The sequence below is a fragment of the Palaemon carinicauda genome, chromosome 15 (assembly GCF_036898095.1).
Source record: "Palaemon carinicauda isolate YSFRI2023 chromosome 15, ASM3689809v2, whole genome shotgun sequence".
In the NCBI taxonomy this organism is placed as follows: domain Eukaryota; kingdom Metazoa; phylum Arthropoda; class Malacostraca; order Decapoda; family Palaemonidae; genus Palaemon; species Palaemon carinicauda.
In genome coordinates, this window is record NC_090739.1 from 63,327,130 (window position 1) to 63,349,468 (window position 22,339).

At 41.0% G+C, this 22,339-nt stretch overlaps 1 protein-coding gene across 1 annotated transcript in view; it reads left to right on the top strand.

Moving 5' to 3' along the window:
• LOC137654297 (phenoloxidase-activating factor 1-like) overlaps positions 1–20,769 on the top strand; it is a 26,398-nt gene extending 5,629 nt beyond the window's left edge. The window contains exons 3-8 of the mRNA XM_068387923.1: positions 3,499–3,632; positions 4,443–4,584; positions 8,190–8,286; positions 9,020–9,219; positions 18,209–18,423; positions 20,381–20,769. Coding sequence (XP_068244024.1) covers positions 3,499–3,632; positions 4,443–4,584; positions 8,190–8,286; positions 9,020–9,219; positions 18,209–18,423; positions 20,381–20,587 — 995 coding nt within the window. The 3' untranslated portion in view covers positions 20,588–20,769. The remainder of the gene's footprint in view (positions 1–3,498; positions 3,633–4,442; positions 4,585–8,189; positions 8,287–9,019; positions 9,220–18,208; positions 18,424–20,380) is intronic.
• Positions 20,770–22,339: the final 1,570 nt, after the last annotated feature.

The window sequence follows — 22,339 nt, forward strand, 5'->3', positions numbered from 1 at the left end:
TAAGTAGGCCATCGCTCGTGGTGGTGGCCTCCCGTGTTTCTAATCTTTTCATTTTACATGATGCAGGAACGGGCGTGCAATTTTTGGTAGACACGGGTGCTTGTCGTTCTCTTTTGCCAAGGAAACTCTTCAAGACACGACGTAGTCTGTCTACATCTGCCGACGTCCGCTTGGTAGCTGCCAACGGATCTGCGATGCCCACCTACGGTTACGAGAACCTTACATTATCGTTCGGAAACGGTAAATTCAATTGGAAGTTTCTCGTTGCTGACGTCACAATGCCAATCCTCGGTGCTGATTTCCTCTCTCATTTCCACCTTCTGGTCGATGTTGCCCACCGACGATTGGTCAACGCAGACTCGTACTTATCGACACCTCTTCAACCCGCCCCCTTTACCCTCGCTCTCCACATCAGCGCACCCACGGATGACTACTCACACCTCCTCATGTCGTACCCGGAAGTTTTCCATCCAGAACTTCGCCAAACGCCCCCGGTTCCTGCCAAGCACGGTATTTATCACCATATCAAGATGACGGGACCCCCAGTCTTCGCAAAATTCAGATGTCTGGCACCGGAACGATTGGCAGCCGGCGAACAGCCGCCAAACAGACGTTCGCCGAAATGGAGGATATGGGTCTTTGCCAAAAGGCCTCCAGCCCAGGTCGTCACCCTTACACATCGTTCTGAAGAAAGACGGCTCCCTCCGTCCGTGCGGGGATTACAGGCGCCTGAACATGCAAACAGAACCGGATCACTACCCCCTCCCAAACATTACCGACGTGACCTCCTACCTGCACAAAGCAAAGGTTTTCTCTACGCTCGATCTCCTGAAGGGGTATTATCAGGTGTAGGCCTTCGTAATGCTAGGCCACGTTTCAACGTCTCATGGATGGCATCTTAGGGGACCTCCCTTTCTGTGTATGTTATGTGGACGACATACTTGTGTTCTCCTCCTCAAAAAGAGGAACACCTCCATCACCTGCGCATCGTGCTCGATCGCCTGCAACAAAACGGCCTTGTAGTCCGGTACGACAAGTGTACCTTTGGCGCCAACGAAGTGTCGTTCTTAGGGCACCGCATCACTCCTGAAGGAGTCCATCCCCTCCCTGAGAAGGTAGCAGCCGTTCAGAACTTCCCCGCGCCCTCGACCGTCAAAGCTCTGCAGGAATTCTTGGGCATGATCAACTATTATCACTGTTTTCTGCCAGCCATTGCCGCCACTCTTGCTCCCCTCTATGCCTCCCTCAAGGGCAAGCCAAAGGACCTGAAGTGGGGTCCCCTTCAAGAAGCAGCCTTCTGCAATGCAAAGAAGGCCCTATCAACTGCTGCGGCTCTCACTTTTCCTATCCCATATGCCCCTCTCCTTCTCTCCACCGATGCCAGCCACGTCGCTATTGGTGCAGTACTCGAGCAGGTGGTCAACGGCTCACCCCGCTCATTGGCCTTCTTCAGCAGAAAACTGTCCAAGGCAGAATCGGGCTATTCTACCTTCGATCGAGAATTGCTGGCGGTGCACTTGGCTGTCCGTCACTTTCGTCATTTCTTAGAAGGTACGCCCTTCGTCATTCGCACAGACCATATGCCTCTGGTGCACTCCTTTACTTGACAGTCTGATGCCTGGTCCGCCCGGCAACGCCGACATCTCTCCGCCGTGGCTGAATACAATTGCACCCTTCAATACATCCCTGGGAAAATGAATCCCGTTGCCGATGCCCTGTCAAGAAACACGTTGGCTGCCGTTCAACTGGGATTGGATTACAACGCCCTGGCTGAAGCCCAACGACAGGATCCAGAATATCAAGCATGTAGGACATCCTGCACGTCCCTCCGTTGGGAAGACTTCCCCCTCGACGACTCCAACACCACCTTCCTCTGTGACGTCAGTACTGGCAGACCACGACCTTGGGTTCCTGCTCCCATGCGCCGACAGGTGTTTGATTTCATTCACGGCCTTTCACATCTCTCGTGCTGTTTTACTGCACAGCTGCTGAAGGCAAAGTTCATTTAGCACGGCATTTCTAAGGATGCTAAGGATTGGGTCCGCGCCTGTACTTCTTGCCAAACTTCCAAAGTACATCGACACACGGATTCAGGAGTGGGCACCTTTCCTCAACTTCAGTGTCGTTTCGCACACATTCACGTCAACGTTATAGGCCCCCTACCCACATCACAAGGACATCGTTACCTGTTTACCGTCATCGACCGCTCCACCCGTTGGCCTGAAGCCATTCCCATGTAAACTGCAACGTCCACCTCATGTACATTTGCCTTACTCTCTGGATGGATTGCAAGATTTGGTATCCCTGAGCATATTACTTCTGACAGGGGAACCACTTTCACCTCTCAATTGTGGACATCATTAGCGAATCTCCTGGGCATCACCCTACATCAGACAACGGCCTACAACCCCGCTGCCAATGGAATGGTTGAACATTTTCATCGCACCCTCAAAGCAGCTTTGATGTCCCGCTGCAAGGATTCAAACTGGTTTACTCAGCTTCCCTGGGTCCTCCTGGGACTAAGGACCACTCCTAAACATGCCCTCGACAACCTCCTCCGACGATCTCCAGCGCATACGTCACGTCGTGGGAAAATTTACTCCATGCCGCCAGACTTACAAGCCACCAGCGAAGCATCACATACCAACAGACTTGCACTCTGCAATGCACGTCTTCCTGTGCAACGACACTACCAAGCCACCGCTAACGCCCCCTTACACGGGCCCTTTCCTTGTGATCCGACGCAGTCCGAAAGCATTCCTACTAAACATTCGTGGCAAAGAAGACTGGGTCTCCATTGATCGTCTAAAACCTGCTTATCTACTGCCAGATGACCCGCCTACAGTTCGCCTCTCTAGATCAGGGCGCCCTATTTAACATGTACAGTATGTCATTTTTAGGGGGGGAGCCATGTACCAAACGTGTGTCACATGATCGTACATAAATTATTTTGTATATATTATGCTTGTATCTGCACTCTTCCCTCGCACTAAAAAGAACCAGAATAAACATGTCTGCGTATTTCCTCTCTAACATTGTCTGTTACTCGAACATGAAAATTGCTGTTGCCTTGAGGTTTTGTATATAAAGGAGAGTGTTCTTTAATAAAGTTACTCAGTTGATTGCATCCTGCCTTTGAGTCATAACCTTTCTCTCGGCCGTCACAGTATGCAAGTATGTTTGCAAATGTATTAGATTATTTTTGTATTTGTGAAAGATGATCAATAGTTAGTTTGGGTCTAAGATCGGCGTAAGCAACAGTTCATCTTCCTTTAAAGCATTGTGTGAATTTGGTGTTCTTTGTTTACTATTGCCAAGGTCCTTTGCGTGTTAATGCTCTCTGTGGTTTGTTCATATGAATATTTGCACCTTTATTCCGACGGTGTTCATAACCATTCTCTTTTAGTAAGGTCAACCTAGCAGACACATAGATATCTATAGGCTACCTACTCTATTGCCATAGATCACATGAAATTAATGGATCCTTTGACCTTTCAGCAAATTCCTGTCCCCATGACTGCGTAGTGTTGCAAGAATGTCCCGTATTGGCAAACCTCCTGCGCAATCCTTCGTTGACGAATATCAGGAAATTACAGGAAGCCACATGCTTTATTGACAAAACCATCCCAAAGGTAGTGTACTGAATTTTCTACCAGGAAATGAGGAATGAATGGTGGATGCAAAGGAGAGAGACAGAGAGATTTTATTAAGATGACCTGTTTGAGTTTAATAAATGGAGTAAGAGAAACTTAAATGTAGGCTACTAAGAAGATATTAAAAATAAAATGTCAACATAAGGGAGAAAAAGAATCAGAATGTTTTAAGGTGGTTTGTTCAAGTAGAGAAAATGCAACATTAAAGACTGGTTAAAGACTGGTGAAAAGAGTGTATGATAAAAACATTTTAATGGCTTGGTCTAAAAGAGGTCTAAGGTGGATTTACCTTGCATCAGGGAGACACAAGGGGACATGCAAGATAGAAGTGAATTGTACAAAGTGTGTGAGGGTTTGACGTAATGTTTGTGAAACGAAGAAAATATAGTGATTGTTTTTGTGCTTTTCTCTAGTGCCATTCATTTTTGGAGATATGTATTAAGGTGCGTAAGAGGATATTTTCATAGAAAAGTGAGGGTTTATCCAAGCGTAAATTGCTCTTTAACAACAGCGAGAATAAAATTCTTTTAGGAAGGTATGGTGTAAAAAGAAACCTTGCGTATCACAAATCAGAAGTTTAAAGACATTGTCTATAAGCACAGCTAGAGTATATTTTTAGAACCAATTCATAACGTAGCCCTCCCCCATAACCTGCTTTATCTGTTTCTGCCCATTTTATACCTAAAAAAATAATGAATTTTAAAGAAAGGTAAGAGTTATCTGGATTATCAGATAGCTCCTGTCATATGAAAATGAATAAACTGTTTTATGATTCATTTCTACCTATAGGTATGCTGCCCACAGCCTAAGACAATGAGGGAATCCTTACTGCCCAGAAACTGCGGACAAGGTCCTAGCGGTCGAAGGATCGCCGGAGGGAATATTACCAGTCCTGGTGACTATCCATGGATGGCAGTCTTTGGATATAAAAGTGAGAATTCAATGTGGAATCATATACAGGGGAATGGCAGTTCAACTGTTTTCTGGCAAGACCGAAGATATCACTATATATATATATATATATATATATATATATATATATATATATATATATATATATATATATATGTGTGTGTGTGTGTGTGTGTGTGTGTGTGTGTGTATATAGATATATACAGTAGATATATAAATACACACACACACACACACACACACACACACATATATATATATATATATATATATATATATATATATATATATATATATATATATATATATTTAATATCCATCCATCCATATACCAAAGGCACTTCCCCCAATTTTGGGTGGTAGCCGACATCAACAAAGAAACAAAACAAAAAGGGGACACTCTACTCTTTACGTTCCTTCAGCCTAACCAGGGACTCAACCGAGTTCAGCTGGTACTGCTAGGGTGCCACAGCCCAACCTCCCACATTATCCACCACAGATGAAGCTTCATAATGCTGAATCCCCTACTGCTGCTACCTCCGCGGTCATCTAAGGCACCGGAGGAAGCAGCAGGGCCTACTGGAACTGCGTCACAATCGCTCGCCATTCATTCCTATTTCTAGCCAGCTCTCTTGCCTCTCTCACATCTATCCTCCTATCACCCAGAGCTTTCTTCACACCATCCATCCACCCAAACCTTGGCCTCCCTCTTGTACTTCTCCCATCAACTCTTGCCTTCATCACCTTCTTTAGCAGACAACCATTTTCCATTCTCTCAACATGGCCAAACCACCTCAACGCATTCATATCCACTCTAGCCGCTAACTCATTTCTTACACCCGTTCTCTCCCTCACCACTTCGTTCCTAACCCTATCTACTCGAGATACACCAGCCATACTCCTTAGACACTTCATCTCAAACACATTCAATTTCTGTCTCTCCATCACTTTCATTCCCCACAACTCCGATCCATACATCACAGTTGGTACAATCACTTTCTCATATAGAACTCTCTTTACATTCATGCCCAACCCTCTATTTTTTACTACTCCCTTAACTGCCCCAACACTTTGCAACCTTCATTCACTCTCTGACGTACATCTGCTTCCACTCCACCATTTGCTGCAACAACAGACCCCAAGTACTTAATCCACCTCCTCAAGTAACTCTCCATTCAACATGACATTCAACCTTGCACCATCTTCCCTTCTCGTACATCTCATAACCTTACTCTTACCCACATTAACTCTCAACTTCCTTCTCTCACACACCCTTCCAAATTCTGTCACTAGTCGGTCAAGCTACTCTTCTGTCTCTGCTACCAGTACAGTATCATCCGCAAACAACAACTAATTTACCTCCCATTCATGGTCATTCTCGCCTACCAGTTTTAATCCTCGTCCAAGCACTCGAGCATTCACCTCTCTCACCACTCCATCAACATACAATTTAAACAACCACGGCGACATCACACATCCCTGTCTCAGCCCCACTCTCACCGGAAACCAATCACTCACTTCATTTCCTATTCTAACACATGCTTTACTACCTTTGTAGAAACTTTTCACTGCTTGCAACAACCTTCCACCAACCCCATATAACCTCATCACATTCCACATTGCTTCCCTATCAACTCTATCATATGCTTTCTCCAGATCCATAAACGCAACATACACCTCCTTACCTTTTGCTAAATATTTCTCGCATATCTGCCTAACTGTAAAAATCTGATTCATACAACCCCTTCCTCTTCTAAAACCACCCTGTACTTCCAAGATTGCATTCTCTGTTTTATCCTTAATCCTATTAATCAGTACTCTACCATACATTTTTCCAACTACACTCAACAAACTAATACCTCTTGAATTACAACACTCATGCACATCTCCCTTACCCTTATATAGTGGTACAATACATGCACAAACCCAATCTACTGGTACCATTGACAACACAAAACACATATTAAACAATCTCACCAACCATTCAAGTACAGTCACACCCCCTTCCTTCAACATCTCAGCTTTCACACCATCCATACCAGATGCTTTTCCTACTCTTGTTTCATCTAGTGCTCTCCTCACTTCCTCTATTGTAATCTCTCTCTCATTCTCATCTCCCATCACTGGCACCTCAACACCTGGAACAGCAATTATATCTGCCTCCCTATTATCCTCAACATTCAGCAAACTTTCAAAATATTCCGCCCACCTTTTCCTTGCCTCCCCTCCTTTTAACAACCTTCCATTTCCATCTTTCACTGTCTCTTCAATTCTTGCGCCGGCCTTCCTTACTCTCTTCACTTCTTTCCAAAACTTCTTATTTTCTTCATATGACTGACCTAATCCCTGACCCCACCTCAGGTCAGCTGCCCTCTTTGCCTCACGTACCTTGCGCTTTACTTCCACATTTTTCTCTCTATATTTTTCATACTTCTCTATACTATTACTCTGCAGCCATTCTTCAAAAGCCCTCTTTTTCTCTTCCACTTTTACCTTCACTCCTTCATTCCACCATTCACTGCCCTTCCTCATGCTGCCTCCAACAACCTTCTTGCCACATACATCACTTGCAATCCCAACAAAATTTTCTTTTACTAACTTCCACTCCTCCTCTAAATTACCAGTTTCTCTTACTCTCACCTCGTCATATGCCATTTCAACCTTTCCTGATATTTACTTTTTACCACCGGTTTTATTAGCTCTTCAACCCTCACTAGCTCCCTTTTACATCCACCTACTCTATTCCCCCACTCATTTGCTACAACTAATTTTCCTTCCACCAAAAAAAGATCAGACATACCGTTAGCCATACCCCTAAACACGTGCACATCTTTCAATCTTCCAAACATTCTTTTAGTTATCAACACATAATCCATTAATGCCCTTTCTACTACTCTTCCATTTGCTACTCTTACCCATGTATACTTATTTTTATCTTTCTTTTTAAAAAAGCTAGCACTTATTACCATCTCTTGTTCAACACACATATCTACCAGTCTCTCACCACTCTCATTTTCACCTGGTACGCCATACTTCCCAATGACACCTTCTACCTCTCCAGCGCCCACTCTAGCATTTAAGTCACCCATGACAACTACATAATTCCTTCTACCCAGTCCTTCTACAAACCTAGTTAATTCATTCCAGAACTCATTCCGCTCTTCTACACTTTTCTCACTACCTGGCCCATACGCACTGACAAACGCCCAACATTCCCTACCCAACCTAACCCTTACCCACATTAACCTAGATGATATCTCCTTCCATTCCACTACTTTACCTGTCATCCATTCACTCAGCAATAACGCCACACCCTCTCTTCGTCTTCCCCTTTCAAACCCAGACACTCTACCATATATATACATATATATATATATATATATATATATATATATATATATATATATATATATATATATATAAGCAGAGAGATACATAAGTTTGTGTTTATTCATCTATTATGGCAGACTTTGGTTCCATGATCGAAAAGTATGTCATATTTTTTACGGTATTTTACTGGATTGTTAGAACTGATGTAAGATACTCCTGAATTATATTCACGTTATAATATGCTCATGAATTCTTTTTCTCTATTTTCATATCACAGCTTCCTCTTGCTTCCAGATATCAGCACTGACAACATCGAATACCTATGCGCCGGATCTGTTATCAATGACCGGTACATCCTAACTGCTGCTCATTGCGTTTCTGGGATGCCATTGTAAGTAATAATTCATACAAAAATATGCACGTATATACTGTATATATATATATATATATATATATATATATGTATATATATATATTCATATATACACACACACACACACATATATATATATATATATATATATATATATATATATATATATATATATATATATATATACATGTATATATATATTTATATATACACACACACACATATATATATATATATATATATATATATATATATATATATATATATATATATATATATATATTTATATGTATATGTATGTATATATATATATATATATATATATATATATATATATATATATATATATATGTATATATATATATATATATATATATACATATATATATATATATATATATATATATATATATATATATATATATACAGTATGCATGCGTGTATGTGTACGTGTACCTGCATACGTATAGATATATTCATTATCATTATCGGCTTATCAACAGTATTTTCATTATTATCACTATCATTAGTACTGCCGCTGAAAAAAAAATCCTCATTCAATTTGATCAACATCATGGGAAAATTTTGCTTCAGTGTAATAACATTTAAGGTTACCTTTTGTAAAAACCTATTTTGGAAATCGTTTGCTGTTCCGTTAATATAACAGGATGTAAAGACCAACTGTTTACTGAAAGAACAGTAAAAGTCCATATGACTGCACCCACCATTAATTATCTATTCCAATGTACAGGGAAGTGATTGGTCTCGGTGACTGGGACCTGAAGCAGTTTGGCAAGGACTGTCAGGCGACACTAAATGGGACCATCTGCGCGGACCCATCTGTCAACGTCACTCACGAAGAAATCATAATCCACCCGACTTACAACAAGAGAGGCTACGAGTCAGACGACATCGCTCTCATCAGGCTCTCGAGGAAGATTGATATTTCAGGTACGGTCATTTTGCTTAGATGTTGTTCAAGGAGATAATGGGGCAAACTAAAGATCACTCATGACATGCAAAATATTTAGATGGATATGCACACACACACATTCAACACTTTTCACCCCTCCCCCTTTCCTAACTACAACCTCTCCTACCAGGATATGACTACTTCCTCTCCACCCCACCCGAGAGACGGGGAGAGACCAAGTAGTTATATGCTAATCAAGAAATATATATTAATTTATACACGTATACATACAAACGCGTGCCGCCCCACACACACACACACACACACACACACACATATATATTTATATATATATATATATATATATATTTGGGCTCAGGCCATGTCGTCCTGATGGAAGTTCCTAAATGGTAGCTTTCTAGGGTATATTTGACTACAGTGATATTCCCAGAGAATTTTACTTTAAGGTATCCAGAATTGTAACTCCTGGAGCGAATATCCCTAAATAATCTCACAGGGATATTGCATAAAATCAGAGGATGTATTCTTGACACGTCACATAGCTATCTTCGCCCCGAACAGTATTAACGCTCCGAAGGGGATATAGTGACAAGAATCCAAAATGAGAATGAAAAGAGAGCCGCTCATAAGGCATCTCTCCTATTCCGTTTCCAGTGTGTATCTGATGAAGGCGGTGGTGCCCTCTTTATTCCTTTTCGTGTAGCTCAACTACTCGGTGTTTTCCCTTGTGTTCTCTCGTTATTTTGGATTTGATTCAACTTTTTGATGACTTCTCCGGCCTCTTCTACCTCTGGAAAGTTGAGTATTATCTTTACTATGTATAAATGTAAGCTCTTGTTGATTTGAATTAAATCAAAAGTGATTTTAACGTAAACAAGAGCTGTTGCCTACCGGAGGCATCCTGGATGCTGTCGCTCGCTCTTATGGGTCAGTTAGTTAGCTAGAGCGACGTTCCCGGTTTGTTACGCTTTAATAATTTTGCTATTTAGCTACTCTAGAAATGCTTATATTGTTCGGTGATTTCGACACGGGTCGAGGTACAGATCCTGCCTTTCGCGAGGCTTTGTAGCCTAGACGTCTGGCACTAGTACTTTCATCCATTGTATAAGTTTTTTCGAGTGTTATTTTATTGAAGCTATAGGCAAATATTTTATACATGTAAGATATTGTTGAATGTTTTTTCCAAGACTGTATACGAGAGAGTTTCGGTGATTTAGGTAATCGATTCTCATCTTACCTAGTCTAGTATTCTAGGTGCAGTAGTATACTTTCCCACATCCCCGATTGTTCTTTAATCCTCCGGAGGCTAAGTTCAATCCCTCTCTCCCTCTGTAAGCCTTCGGCTTAATCCTAGTGGTTCTATCTGTATAATAATTCAGGTATAACTATTCTAGGATATGTCTGTCCTGACCTGATAACCAGAGTGACTGGTTTTTTGGGTTAGGGCAGAACATCAGAGTTTCTAGTCTGAGGTCTGCTTCTTCCTAGCATAGAGAAAGAGTCTCCTTTGCTAGGTTAGGGGCGGGCACAGGAAGCTTTGCTTCCCTAGTCCATGTTGTAAGGATTCTGTACGAGATTATTCCTTTCTCTAGTGGCCTAGCAGACTGTCCTGTTTTGTTTTTCTCGGGCTGGAGAATGAGTTTTCTCTGTTGCCCGGCGAAATAACTTCACCTAACCTTGTTCTGGTTGGGAGGAGGTTAGCAAGTATTGCCAATCTTCCTCCTTAATAGACAACTCTTTGTTAGGATGAGCTTTCCTAACGGCTGAGTGTGTCTCCTGCTAGAACGAAGTCTATAGGGCCCTTATCCCTTCCCCACCTCTCTTTCTTTTATTTTCTTTTAGCCGCGGTCCTATTTCCGTACCTAGTATAGGTTAGGATGGAGGACAGGCTCAGCTCTCTGCCGGCCGGTACTACGTGTCGGCCGGCAGAGACCCTTTTTTCTTTGCAGAGTGAACCCCAGACCTCCCTTGGTCTCCCTTCCATGTCCGTCGGTAGACCCCGGCAGACTATGGATTCTTTGGAAGCCTGAATGTTACATTTTCCCCTTCCATAAGTTCACTCTTTCTGGATGGAAGGTCGTATGGCATGCCGCCCTATAACCTTACATCCATACTTTTTCTCTGACTATTGTGTTGCACCCCTATCCCGGCTGCCGGCTTGACAGCCGACAGCCGGGAAGGTAGAGGTTCTCTGATTCTTGGCTACTGTCGGCGGCATGGTTTTATTACCTTTGCCGGCTGGCAGTGGAATCACGGCCCGAATTCGCTGGCCGCTACGATTAGCGGCCGGCAGCCGGGTTTTAGTGTTTTCAGCCGTCGGCTGGCAATGATTGCCGGCCGGCACACAGTCACAAATCAGTGGGCTGCTGCCTATTAGTTAAAGATAGTATATCTTTGATTTATAAAGGGGTAGTTGCCGGCCGGCACAATAACATGTGATGTACAGTAGTTGCTATATTCGTAGTGTAGTACACACTGCATTAGTAGAAACTGCTGTACAGAGTTTGTGATAACACTAAAGTTCTTCGTCATACTTAATGTTATCTTGTACAGCCTTTTGTTGAGACCGTACTTTATATAGAAAGTGAGTTCTTTCTGTATTCTTTCAATCCCGTGTATTAAAACTACACATTAAATTTCCGTTTAGGAAATTACATAAGGTATTCTAGTATAGAATTAACCTTAGTTTTAATATTTTGGGAGGTTACGGAAATTGACTGGACAGGAAATACAAGTATGTGTCTTTCCTTCTTTCTTTTAAAGCTTTTCTATATAAGCTAAATGTTTCAATATAAGTGAAAAGCCTTCTCTTGATACTCATGGATTTTTCTTCTCTTTACAGGAGGACCATCCGAAGTGCGGGAGTGTGTTCTGTAATGTCCGCAGTAAATACTTCTGTGGACATCAATACTGTAGGAGGCACGCACCATGCGCAGCCTCCAGAGGTGATCTCCGGTATTGGGACCCTCAGGTTTGTACAGTATGTTCTAACCTGATTACTGAGGCTTTTGACGACCCCAAGTCGAAGGAGTCAAGGAATACTGCCAGGGAAAAGTTGCGATCCTGGGTGAGGGGTTTTCAGAAAAACACCTCAGGACCCTACCTTCCAAATGAGAAGATGAGGGCCTACCTTTTCCCTAAAGCATCGGCTGATGCAATCATTCCCCAGCCTCAGGTGGAGATACCAACTACCCAGAATCCGGTGGATTCTGAAGTCTCGGCCGCCCTTCAAGACATCCAATTGGACGATAGGATGTCGGAGGTGTCGGATTCTACAGAAAAGGACCTTCTAGGAGAAGGTCAAGAGGAGGAGCTGTGCCAGACTCCTCAAGTAGAAGAGGAAGAAATCGATGAGGTGTCGGTTACATCGGTTCCGGACCCAGAACCTGTTCCCTCTACTTCCTCTGCTATCCCATATGACCTGGGAAGGACTCTTTCTTCTATTGTTGAGATGATCCAACAAATTCAGAAGAAGAGTGATGAGAAAGAGGCTGCAATGAAACTGGAGATATGTAGACTTACAGCATCCCGTGGGCCCCAGAAGCGACTCAACGTGAAGGATCTTCCTTTGTGTTCGGATACCAATCCTTGGAGGTATGCCAATGACAATCGGGAAGATCGTTATATCTGAAAAGTTGGGAGCAATTCCCCTGGAAGAGGTGGAATTTTGGCCCAATAAGGATTCCTACCCGGACTGTTATGTCCGCCTTAGGAAGGAGCCAGCCTCAAAGGAGGAGACTGAGCTGAAGGAGGTCATAGTTTTGGATCATAGTAAAGCTCAGGCGTTACTATCAAGCTCGATGAAAGAGAGGAGCTTCACGAACTCAAAGGTGCCAGCCTTGAGTAAGAAGCTTCCCTCTTTTGTGGCCTCTCCTGCCAGAGCCTTTCCCTTCATGAAAAAGGGATATAAGGCAGCCTTAAAGGCGGTGGAGGCAGGGAAACCATGCCCCTCCTTGGAAGAGTGCAAGCCGTTATCTCTGACCTTGCCCTTGGACCAAGAAGACTGGAAGGACGTACACCTTACCTTCTCAGTCGGGAAGCTGGAAGCTGATATTGCTGAACGTCAGTTCGGTGAGGAACTCCCCAAGCTGTCGGACTTTTTCTTGCGTAGGGAGCAAGAGACAAAGGAAAGACTTGCGGCATCAATGTCGTTGCAAACGACATTAGAAACAATGGCAAGTGACCCCAAGAACCAGGACATGTTCATGGTGGTGGCCAAAACTCATCTGGCCACGGTTACAAAGGATCTCTATAGCTTTATTAAGGCTAGGAGAGCCTGTAGAGAGTTCGTGTTCGCCTCGGCTGCGGTGAGACACGAACCGAGGAAACTGATACCCGCTTGTATCTGGGGTAAAGACCTCTTTCCTAATGATGTGGTTAAAGAGGTAGTAGACAAGGCCGCCACAGAGAATAGGAACCTTCTCAAAAAGTGGGGCTTAGATCTTAAGAGGAAGTCTTCTCAGGATGAGGGTCCCCAACCCAAGAGGAAGACAAAAAGGCCTAGGCCATCTTCTCGGCCGGCTATACCTTACCGACAGCATCAACAGCAACAACTTCCTGTGACCGCGATGCCTCAGATGATGGCACAACCTCCAACCACGTACCAACTGGTACCTCAACAAGTGGTGACCCAGTCGCCAGTTTTTAACCCAGCCTTCGAAAGGCAAACTTCTTTCTTTCGTTCGAGGGCTAGAGGAACAGCCAGAGGTTCTTCTAGACGCCCTTTAAGAGGAAGGGGGTTCAGGGGAGGACGCAGTCAAGGAGGCAAGGCCTCAGGTCCACAACAGCAGAAGTGAGAGGCTTCCTGTAGGAGGGAGGCTACCGCTATTTAGGGATCGCTGGACCTTCGATTCCTGGGCCCACAGCCTAATAAAGAATGGACTAGGTTGGAGTTGGAGCAGCCATCCACCTCAATTTCCTCAGTTCTCCCAACACTCAACCCCCGTTTTGGAAGAACACGTCCAAGAGCTCTTAGACAAAAGAGTGATTCGGAAAGTTAAGTCCATCAAATTTCAAGGGAAGCTGTTTTGTGTTCCAAAGAAGGACTCAGATAAACTCAGAGTCATTCTTGACTTGTCGCCATTCAACAAGTTCATAATGAACTATAAGTTCAGAATGCTTACACTTCGACACATAAGGACCCTACTGCCCAAGAGGGCATATACTGTCTCTATAGACTTGTGTGACGCTTATTGGCATGTTCCAATTAATCGCCACCTCTTCTCCTACCTAGACTTTAAGTTACATAGAAAACTTTACGCCTTCAGAGCGATGCCTTTCGGGCTAAGCATAGCCCCAAGGATTTTCACGAAGCTCGCAAACGCAGCCGTCTGTCAATTACGCCTAAAGGAGGTCCAAGTAGTAGCCTACTTGGACGACTGGCTGGTGTGGGCAGCATCCAGGAAAGAATGCATGCAAGCTTCTAAGAGAGTGATCCAGTTCCTAGAACATCTGGGATTCAAGATCAATATCAAAAAGTCTCGACTTTCTCCAGCTCAAAACCTTCAGTGGTTGGGAATCCATTGGAATTTGGAGTCACATCGACTTTCCATTCCTGGGAAGAAGAGGAAGGAAATAGCAGGATCTGTCAATAGACTGCTGAAATCCAAACGGATATCAAGACTCGAACAGGAGAGAGTGCTGGGCTCTCTACAGTTTGCTTCAATAACAGATCCAGTGCTAAGAGAACAGCTAAAGGATGCAACAGGAGTCTGGAGGAAATACGCATCAAACGCGCGAAGAAATCTAATAAGACCTCTACCGAATCGACTGCGTTCACTTCTCAAGCCGTGGTCCAATGCCAAGCAACTGAAGAAATCAATACTTCTTCAACCTCCTCCCCCATCAGTAACTATCCACACAGACGCTTCAAAGGAAGGGTGGGGGGGTCACTCTCATCAGAAGAGAGTCCAAGGAGCTTGGTCCAATCTCTTCAAGTCATTTCACATCAACTTTCTAGAAGCCATGGCAGTGCTTCTGACTTTAAAGAAGGTATCTCCTCGCCACTCGACCCACATAAGACTGGTTCTAGACAGCGAGGTGATAGTGAGATGCCTGAATCGACATGGGTCGAGGTCACCTCAAATCAACCAAGTGATGTTGGCCATTTTTCGTTTGGCAGAAAGGAAAAAATGGCACCTGTCAGCAGTTCACATTCAAGGGTTCTGCAATGTGACACCGGACGCTCTATCCAGGTTTACACCAATGGAGTCAGAATGGTCCCTTGACGCAGGATCGTTCTCCTTCATCTCGAGTCAAGTCCCGGAGCTGCAGATAGACCTCTTTTCGATGAAAGACAACAAGAAAATGGATCGTTATGTGTCCCCATACGGGGATCCGCTAGCGGAGGCCGTGGACGCTATGTCCCTAGACTGGAACAGATGGTCCGGTATTTATCTGTTCCCTCCGCACAACCTCCTTTTGAAGGTGCTTGACAAGCTGAGATCCTTCAAAGGGAAGGCACCAATAGTGGACCACAAGTGGCCAAATAGCGTGTGGTTCCCTCTGGCATTGGAACTACGCCTAAAATTTGTTCTGCTACCAGATCCATCCCTGTCTCAGCGAGTACAGAAGACAACTGTCTCGCTTCATTACAGAAAACCAGAAACCTACATCTCATGATTTTCTCTCCCTAGTTTCTTTCCAAGAACATGCTACCCACCATCAGGTGGGGTCCCTAGAGAATCTACCCTCTGAAGGAAGATGTATCTCTATGTCCAGTGGGGTGCCTAAAGGTCTATCTTCATAGAACTTCAGACTTTATGGGAGGACAGCTGTTCAGATGAGAAACCTCGGGCTCAAGGTTTTCTATTACTAAGGGCGAAACTCACCTGTGTTATTCGCGAATCGGGTCCTGACAGTACACCCGCTAGTCATGATCCAAGAGGAGTTGCTTCTTCCCTTAAATTTCCTTATTTACAAGGAGCAACTCAAGTAATCTGTGGTAGCAGCAGGTAGAATCCTTTAACCTTCTGTTTTAACTCTGCGAGGAACAGTGTAATTAATTTGGGACGATTAATTAAGAGGGTGGGTGTGTAGTCACTGTGTGTACTACACACTGAGCGATAGGCCACGAAAGTGTCCTTACGAACTGTTCCATTGACGTTGGTGAACTATAGCATAATACGGACACTTGTGCCAAGCGTTCCTTACGCTAGTGTAATTAAACAGTGTACAGACTGTAGCATTATTACTTATTCAATTAAAGTGGCAAGTCTGTTTCATGGTAGATGAAACGGTATTTTCTGTTGACTGTTTTCTTTGTGCTTTAATAGATATCATCCACTTTTTAAACATTTTTATAAAAGTAGATCTGATATGCATATTTATTAAATTTTCAATAAACTAGTTCATAGTGAACCCTGCGTCTTATTCGCCCACACTCATTTTTATTAGATATGTACTGAGCATTAGGATTAAAATATGGATATTTTTATCATGGTATGTCTTTTAAGATTGTTCCCTGATTAAAGCAAAGTCCACTCTCCTTAACCCTCCTTTAGGAAGGGTTGAGGTGGTACCCTAACGGGAGAGTGGCAGAGATGCAAATTTGTTCCTATGGGGATATGACCTTTATCCGATAGTTTTTAAGAGTGGTCACCTTGGGGAAGGTGTCACAAATTCATTCTGACTTTGGCGACTCTTAGACAAACTTTGCTTTATAATGTATAGGGCGAGACCACTATACAAGCTTGTCATTTTGTCATCCATAGGTTATTATGTACTCCTCGAGACTTTTCCAGTCTAGTATGACTCATCCCTGTCGGGGGCAGGAAGCACTAACACAGTTCATGCTTAGATGAAATGATGTATGACGGTAACATCATAGGTCTCTAGGTCTAGACGGACCAGGAAAATACTTTCTTGAGAGTACGGCACTGATTGGGAATCCACAGATACAGTAATGCTCTGGTAAACTTCCATCAGGACGACATGGCCTGAGCCCAAAAAACGGATTTTGAGCGAAGCGAAAAATCTATTTTTGGGTGAGGTAGCCATGTCGTCCTGATGGACCCGCCCTTCCTTTTATTGTAAAAGGGCTTATTGACCCTTCCCTATAATACAGTATCTGTACCACCTCGTATATTGCTACAAGGAATAAAGAGGGCGCCACCGCCTTCATCAGATACACACTGGAAACGGAATAGGAGAGATGCCTTAAGAGCGGCTCTCTTTTCATTCTCGTTTCGGATTCTTGTCACTATATCCCCCTCGAAGCGTTAATACTGTTCGGGGCGAAGATAGCTATGTGACGTGTCAAGAATACGTCCTCTGATTTTATGCGATATCCCTGTGAGATTATTTAGGGATATTTGCTCCAGGAGTTAGAATTCTGGATACCTTAAGGTAAAATTCTCTGGGAATATCACTGTAGTCAAATATACCCTAGAAAGCTACCATTTAGGAACTTCCATCAGGACGACATGGCTACCTCACCCAAAAATAGATTTTTCGCTTCGCTCAAAATCCGTTATATATATATATATATATATATATATATATATATATATATATATACAGTATATATATAATATAATATATATATATATATATATATATATATATATATATATATATATATCTATATATATACACACACATATATATATATATATATATATATATATATATATATATATATAATATATATATACATTATATACATATATATATATATATATATATATATATATATATATATATATATACATATATATATATATATATATATATATATATATATATATATATATATGTATGTATGTATGTATGCATGTATGTATGTATGCATGTATCACCAGACGCTTGCTCTTTGTTATATTGGAGAAACGGTTTCCAGTTACTGGGGTCTTCAATCTCAATTCTGAAACCTGCTAGATTTGAACATTTATAAACACGGCAAAAATACTTTATCTCAAACGTGATTCATTCGAATATTCACGAAATGCATTTTTCTCCCTCTCTGAAACTCGTATTTAAATTCTCCCTTTTCACTGACCCCTTCAGGTGTCTTCATCCAAGCAGTGTGCCTTCCCCCGCAGGGCCTCTCGGTCCGCAACGTCATGGTGAGACCTGACACCGAGCGACCAGAGGCCGTCGTCACGGGATGGGGCATGACCGAGAATGGCACCACCAGCGACCGCCTTCTGCAGGTCATCGTTCCTTACGCTGAGAAAACCCTTTGCATGTCGACCTTCAGTGCAACCATTTTGGCGGAACAGGTGAGTGTTTTTATTATTATTATTAGTAGTAGTAGTAGTAGTAGTAGTAGTAGTAGTAGTAGTAGTAGTAGTAGTATCATTATATTATTATTAGGTTCATTTCGTCTTATTATTATTATTATTATTTTTATTATTATTATTATTATTATTATTATTATTATTATTATTATTATTATTATTATTATTATTGTCGCTGTTAGGTTCAGTTCGCTTTATTTCTATTATTATTATTATTATTATTATTATTATTATTATTATTATTATTATTATTATTATTATTATTATTATTATTATTATTATTATTATTATTATAACGTTCAGTTCGTCAAAGAGCTTGGATGATTTGTTACTCTTGACTGATTGATCTTCAGCTATTTGGCATAACTGCTACCGGTGTCCTTGAAACCAACCCGGCACATGTTTCCTTGCATCATTGCAAAGTAAAGAGATCCTTAACAAATAATCAAGGGATTCCTGCACATGTGTGGAATGTTGGTAATGAAAAACTAGATTCCGCTGCTAAATCAGTAATAGATTTACCACAACTTGGCATTAAACTCCCCATTGAGTAACCATCATAACACCTTTAATACTTCAAAAAGGGCAAACTATGTGAAACAACAAATCTATGAATAATACATGTATATTAAAAATGAATTAATTTTCCTCATGCGAATCATCGGAGCAAAAAGATAAAATAGCAGAAGTAATGTTAGCAAGATTGCGAACATGTCATGCAAAAGTTCACCCATGGATTTTTAATGTGACACTTTCTGCCCTATGACGTATTTTTTGCGATTTTAAAGATTTGGACAGAAAAGTTTTTCTGACTTTTATCGTCAGATTTTAAGTTTATCTTTAAGAAGTTCAGGTTTGAAAAATGAAATTTGAATTTCTATTCGTCCCATATTTTTATCCTTTATTGTATTTTTTATCTTTATAATTACTATATAATTCATGTTTTACCCATTTGATTTAATACATATATTTTTTCCTTCCCGAATCTATGCTGGCCAGCTCTGTAAGAGTAGAGTTTGACTCACTGGGCTGGTAAATCTCATCCTTTTAATTAATAATGACAAAATTAATTATAAAGCTTTCTTTGTAAATTAAGTGACCACGAAAATCATTAAGCTTGTCTACAAAAAAAAAAAAAAAAAAAAAAAATTCGTGTCTGAGGATACTTTTTCCTAAGTATATACAATATATCCTGTTGGCCCAGAAATAAAAGCAGAATATGAAACAATGAGAACGTTGTGATCGAAACTCATCTTTGGGAATCCGCCTTCAAACGTTTGGGGTCCGGTAGTTCAAACGTTTCATTCCTTTCTGTGTTACCTTTTCAAGAATAAAGTTATAGAGATCTAAGGATAATAAAAAAAACTAACATTTAACTACATCACCGCAATTCACTTCCATTTTGCAGTATATTCTCTCAGTTAAGTAAATTTAAGGTATCCTTATATTGTATGCAGTATGTAATTACGTTATTCTTTCAAGAAATGTTTGATTTCAGTTGAACATTATACGAAACTATTTAAAAAAGAGGCTTTCTCTATTCTTTTCCTTTATTCCATCTTGCGCAGTGCCTATATATATATATATATATATATATATATATATATATATATATATATATATATATATATATATATATATATATATATATATGTGTGTGTGTGTGTGTGTGTGTGTGTATGTGTGTGTGTTTGTGTGTGTACATACTTAATTGCTTAATTCATTCAAAAATATAGGCACCGATACTGTGTTGGGTATTAGCTTTCTAGTTTAAAGGGTTAAAAAGGGTTAAATGTATTTGCTTGATACCGGAAATAATCCATGTCTGTATTAAAGTTTTTCCCCTCCCCCTTGTCACCCATGTTTCCTGTGTATCTTTAAAATGTGACTAAGTTCTTACCAAAACAATATAATTTACCTACATTATTCTTCTTTCTAGCTCTGCATGGGAGGCGATTATGGAAAGGACTCTTGCGTAGGAGATTCAGGAGGCCCTCTGATCCTAGGAGGACCCAGTGGACCCCCTTACCTTCAGATCGGTGTTGTCTCCCACGGATACCCCTCTTGTGGCTTGCACAGTGTGCCTGGAATCTACACTGACGTAACCTTCTACAGAGACTGGATAGAAGAGACGTTACGGCCATAATCATCTTTTCTTATCCTTCTTCTTTTCATAAACATGATGCAAAAGTTGTCACAGTCTTGAAGGTCTTCTTCGAGCTTAAATCTGAGTACCTTGATCTTAGATAAGTAAACACATTGTTTATATTCGTGTCAGTGCTGCCAAAGGTTTTATATTTATTCAATAAAGACTTTTTATATATATTATATTTTGACTTTATTATTTAAACCTTCACATTCACTTTCCCTGAAGCGGTTTGCTTTCATTCTTCATTTAGTAACTCATAGCTGCTTGCAACAGACCAATGAAATTTGTTGCAAACATTGGTAACATCCCCCTTCTTTTATCCAGGCTATGAAAGTATAAACAACTATAACATAAACTGAGATTCTGTTACCTGTGTTCGATGTCTATCGGGCAAAAGTTTACAATGCTCAAATGATGAACAAAAACATGAGTTCGGTTACAAGACTAATTAGTTTTGATTCCCAACAAAAGTCCAATTTCCTGTATCTATACTCATAAATTTGACAGGAAATTTATCGGCCTAATTGAAGCTAGGCCTTGGTGAAGAGTTTTAACCCTTTTACCCCCAAGGTATGTTGAACTTTCAAGCACATTTTGCTATATTTTTTTTTTTTTCAAATTGTCTAACCGCCTTAATTTTTGTCATAGAGAGGTCAGGTTGGTCTCATTCTTTTGGAAAATGCCTGAAGATTCTCATAAAGATGTCAAAAATATGCAAACACATGTAAACAACAGTGTTTTGTAAGAACGTACCGGAGGTGAAAAATTAAAAAGTTGATTCTAACTTGAACGAACGATTACGAACTAAGGTAATAGACAACATGTCTATTATCCATTGCCAGGAGAAACAGAATTCCTTTCATAGAAAAAAGTTACTTCCACATTTATTCTTTAATTCCTGGATCTAAAATGGAAGTCAGTATTTTAAGCAATTAACGAAAACATGAAAGGACTGAATGCGAATGAAAACCGATCATTTCTTCAAAAGGAAAAGTGGTAGAAGCTTCTAAAGCTTTAAAGTACGCATTAGAGGTGCTCACGGTAAAGCTCTAACTGACGAAATTAGAAATACAAAGGAATATTTCATAAGGGGAAAGTATATGTACCATTCATTTCTTTAGAAACTTTTTTTTTTAAGAATTGACAGGTATGTTATGGAAATAAGGTGTATGAAATATGTTGAGGCATATCAAAATATTTCACGATGGGAGTTAAATTGTCTTTACTGTGTAAACGAGACAGTAACTGATTTAATATGAAAATAGAAATGGCTGCTTATTATTTCAGTGGATGGACGTACAAAAGAAGACAATGAAAGGACATCAGATTAGTAAAATATGACTAATGAATGGGGTGTGGGATGATTGATATATGCAATTAGTTTGTAATATAAAATAGAGGATGCACAGATAAGTTAAGGAGTTCGTATACATTTCCAGGAGGAGAAAATTGCAAATGAATAGTAGCAAAGGTTTGATAAGGAGTAGATAAAAGCCAAGAAGGGAAGTCAAGAAATGTTGGAATGGAAGTTGGAATAATGGAAATGGCTGATTTGTGTAGGTATATGGGATTAGATGTTAGGGTTGAAAGAAAGGGGAAACCCACAGATCAGGTGTGGACAGAAAGCTGGCATGGTATCTGCGAAATGGTTGTACGAGGAAACCATTGTCAACATGAGAAAAAAGGAATATATGTAAAGATTATTGAGTCAATTCCATTTCAAGGAAGTTATTTGTGCATGTTTAATGC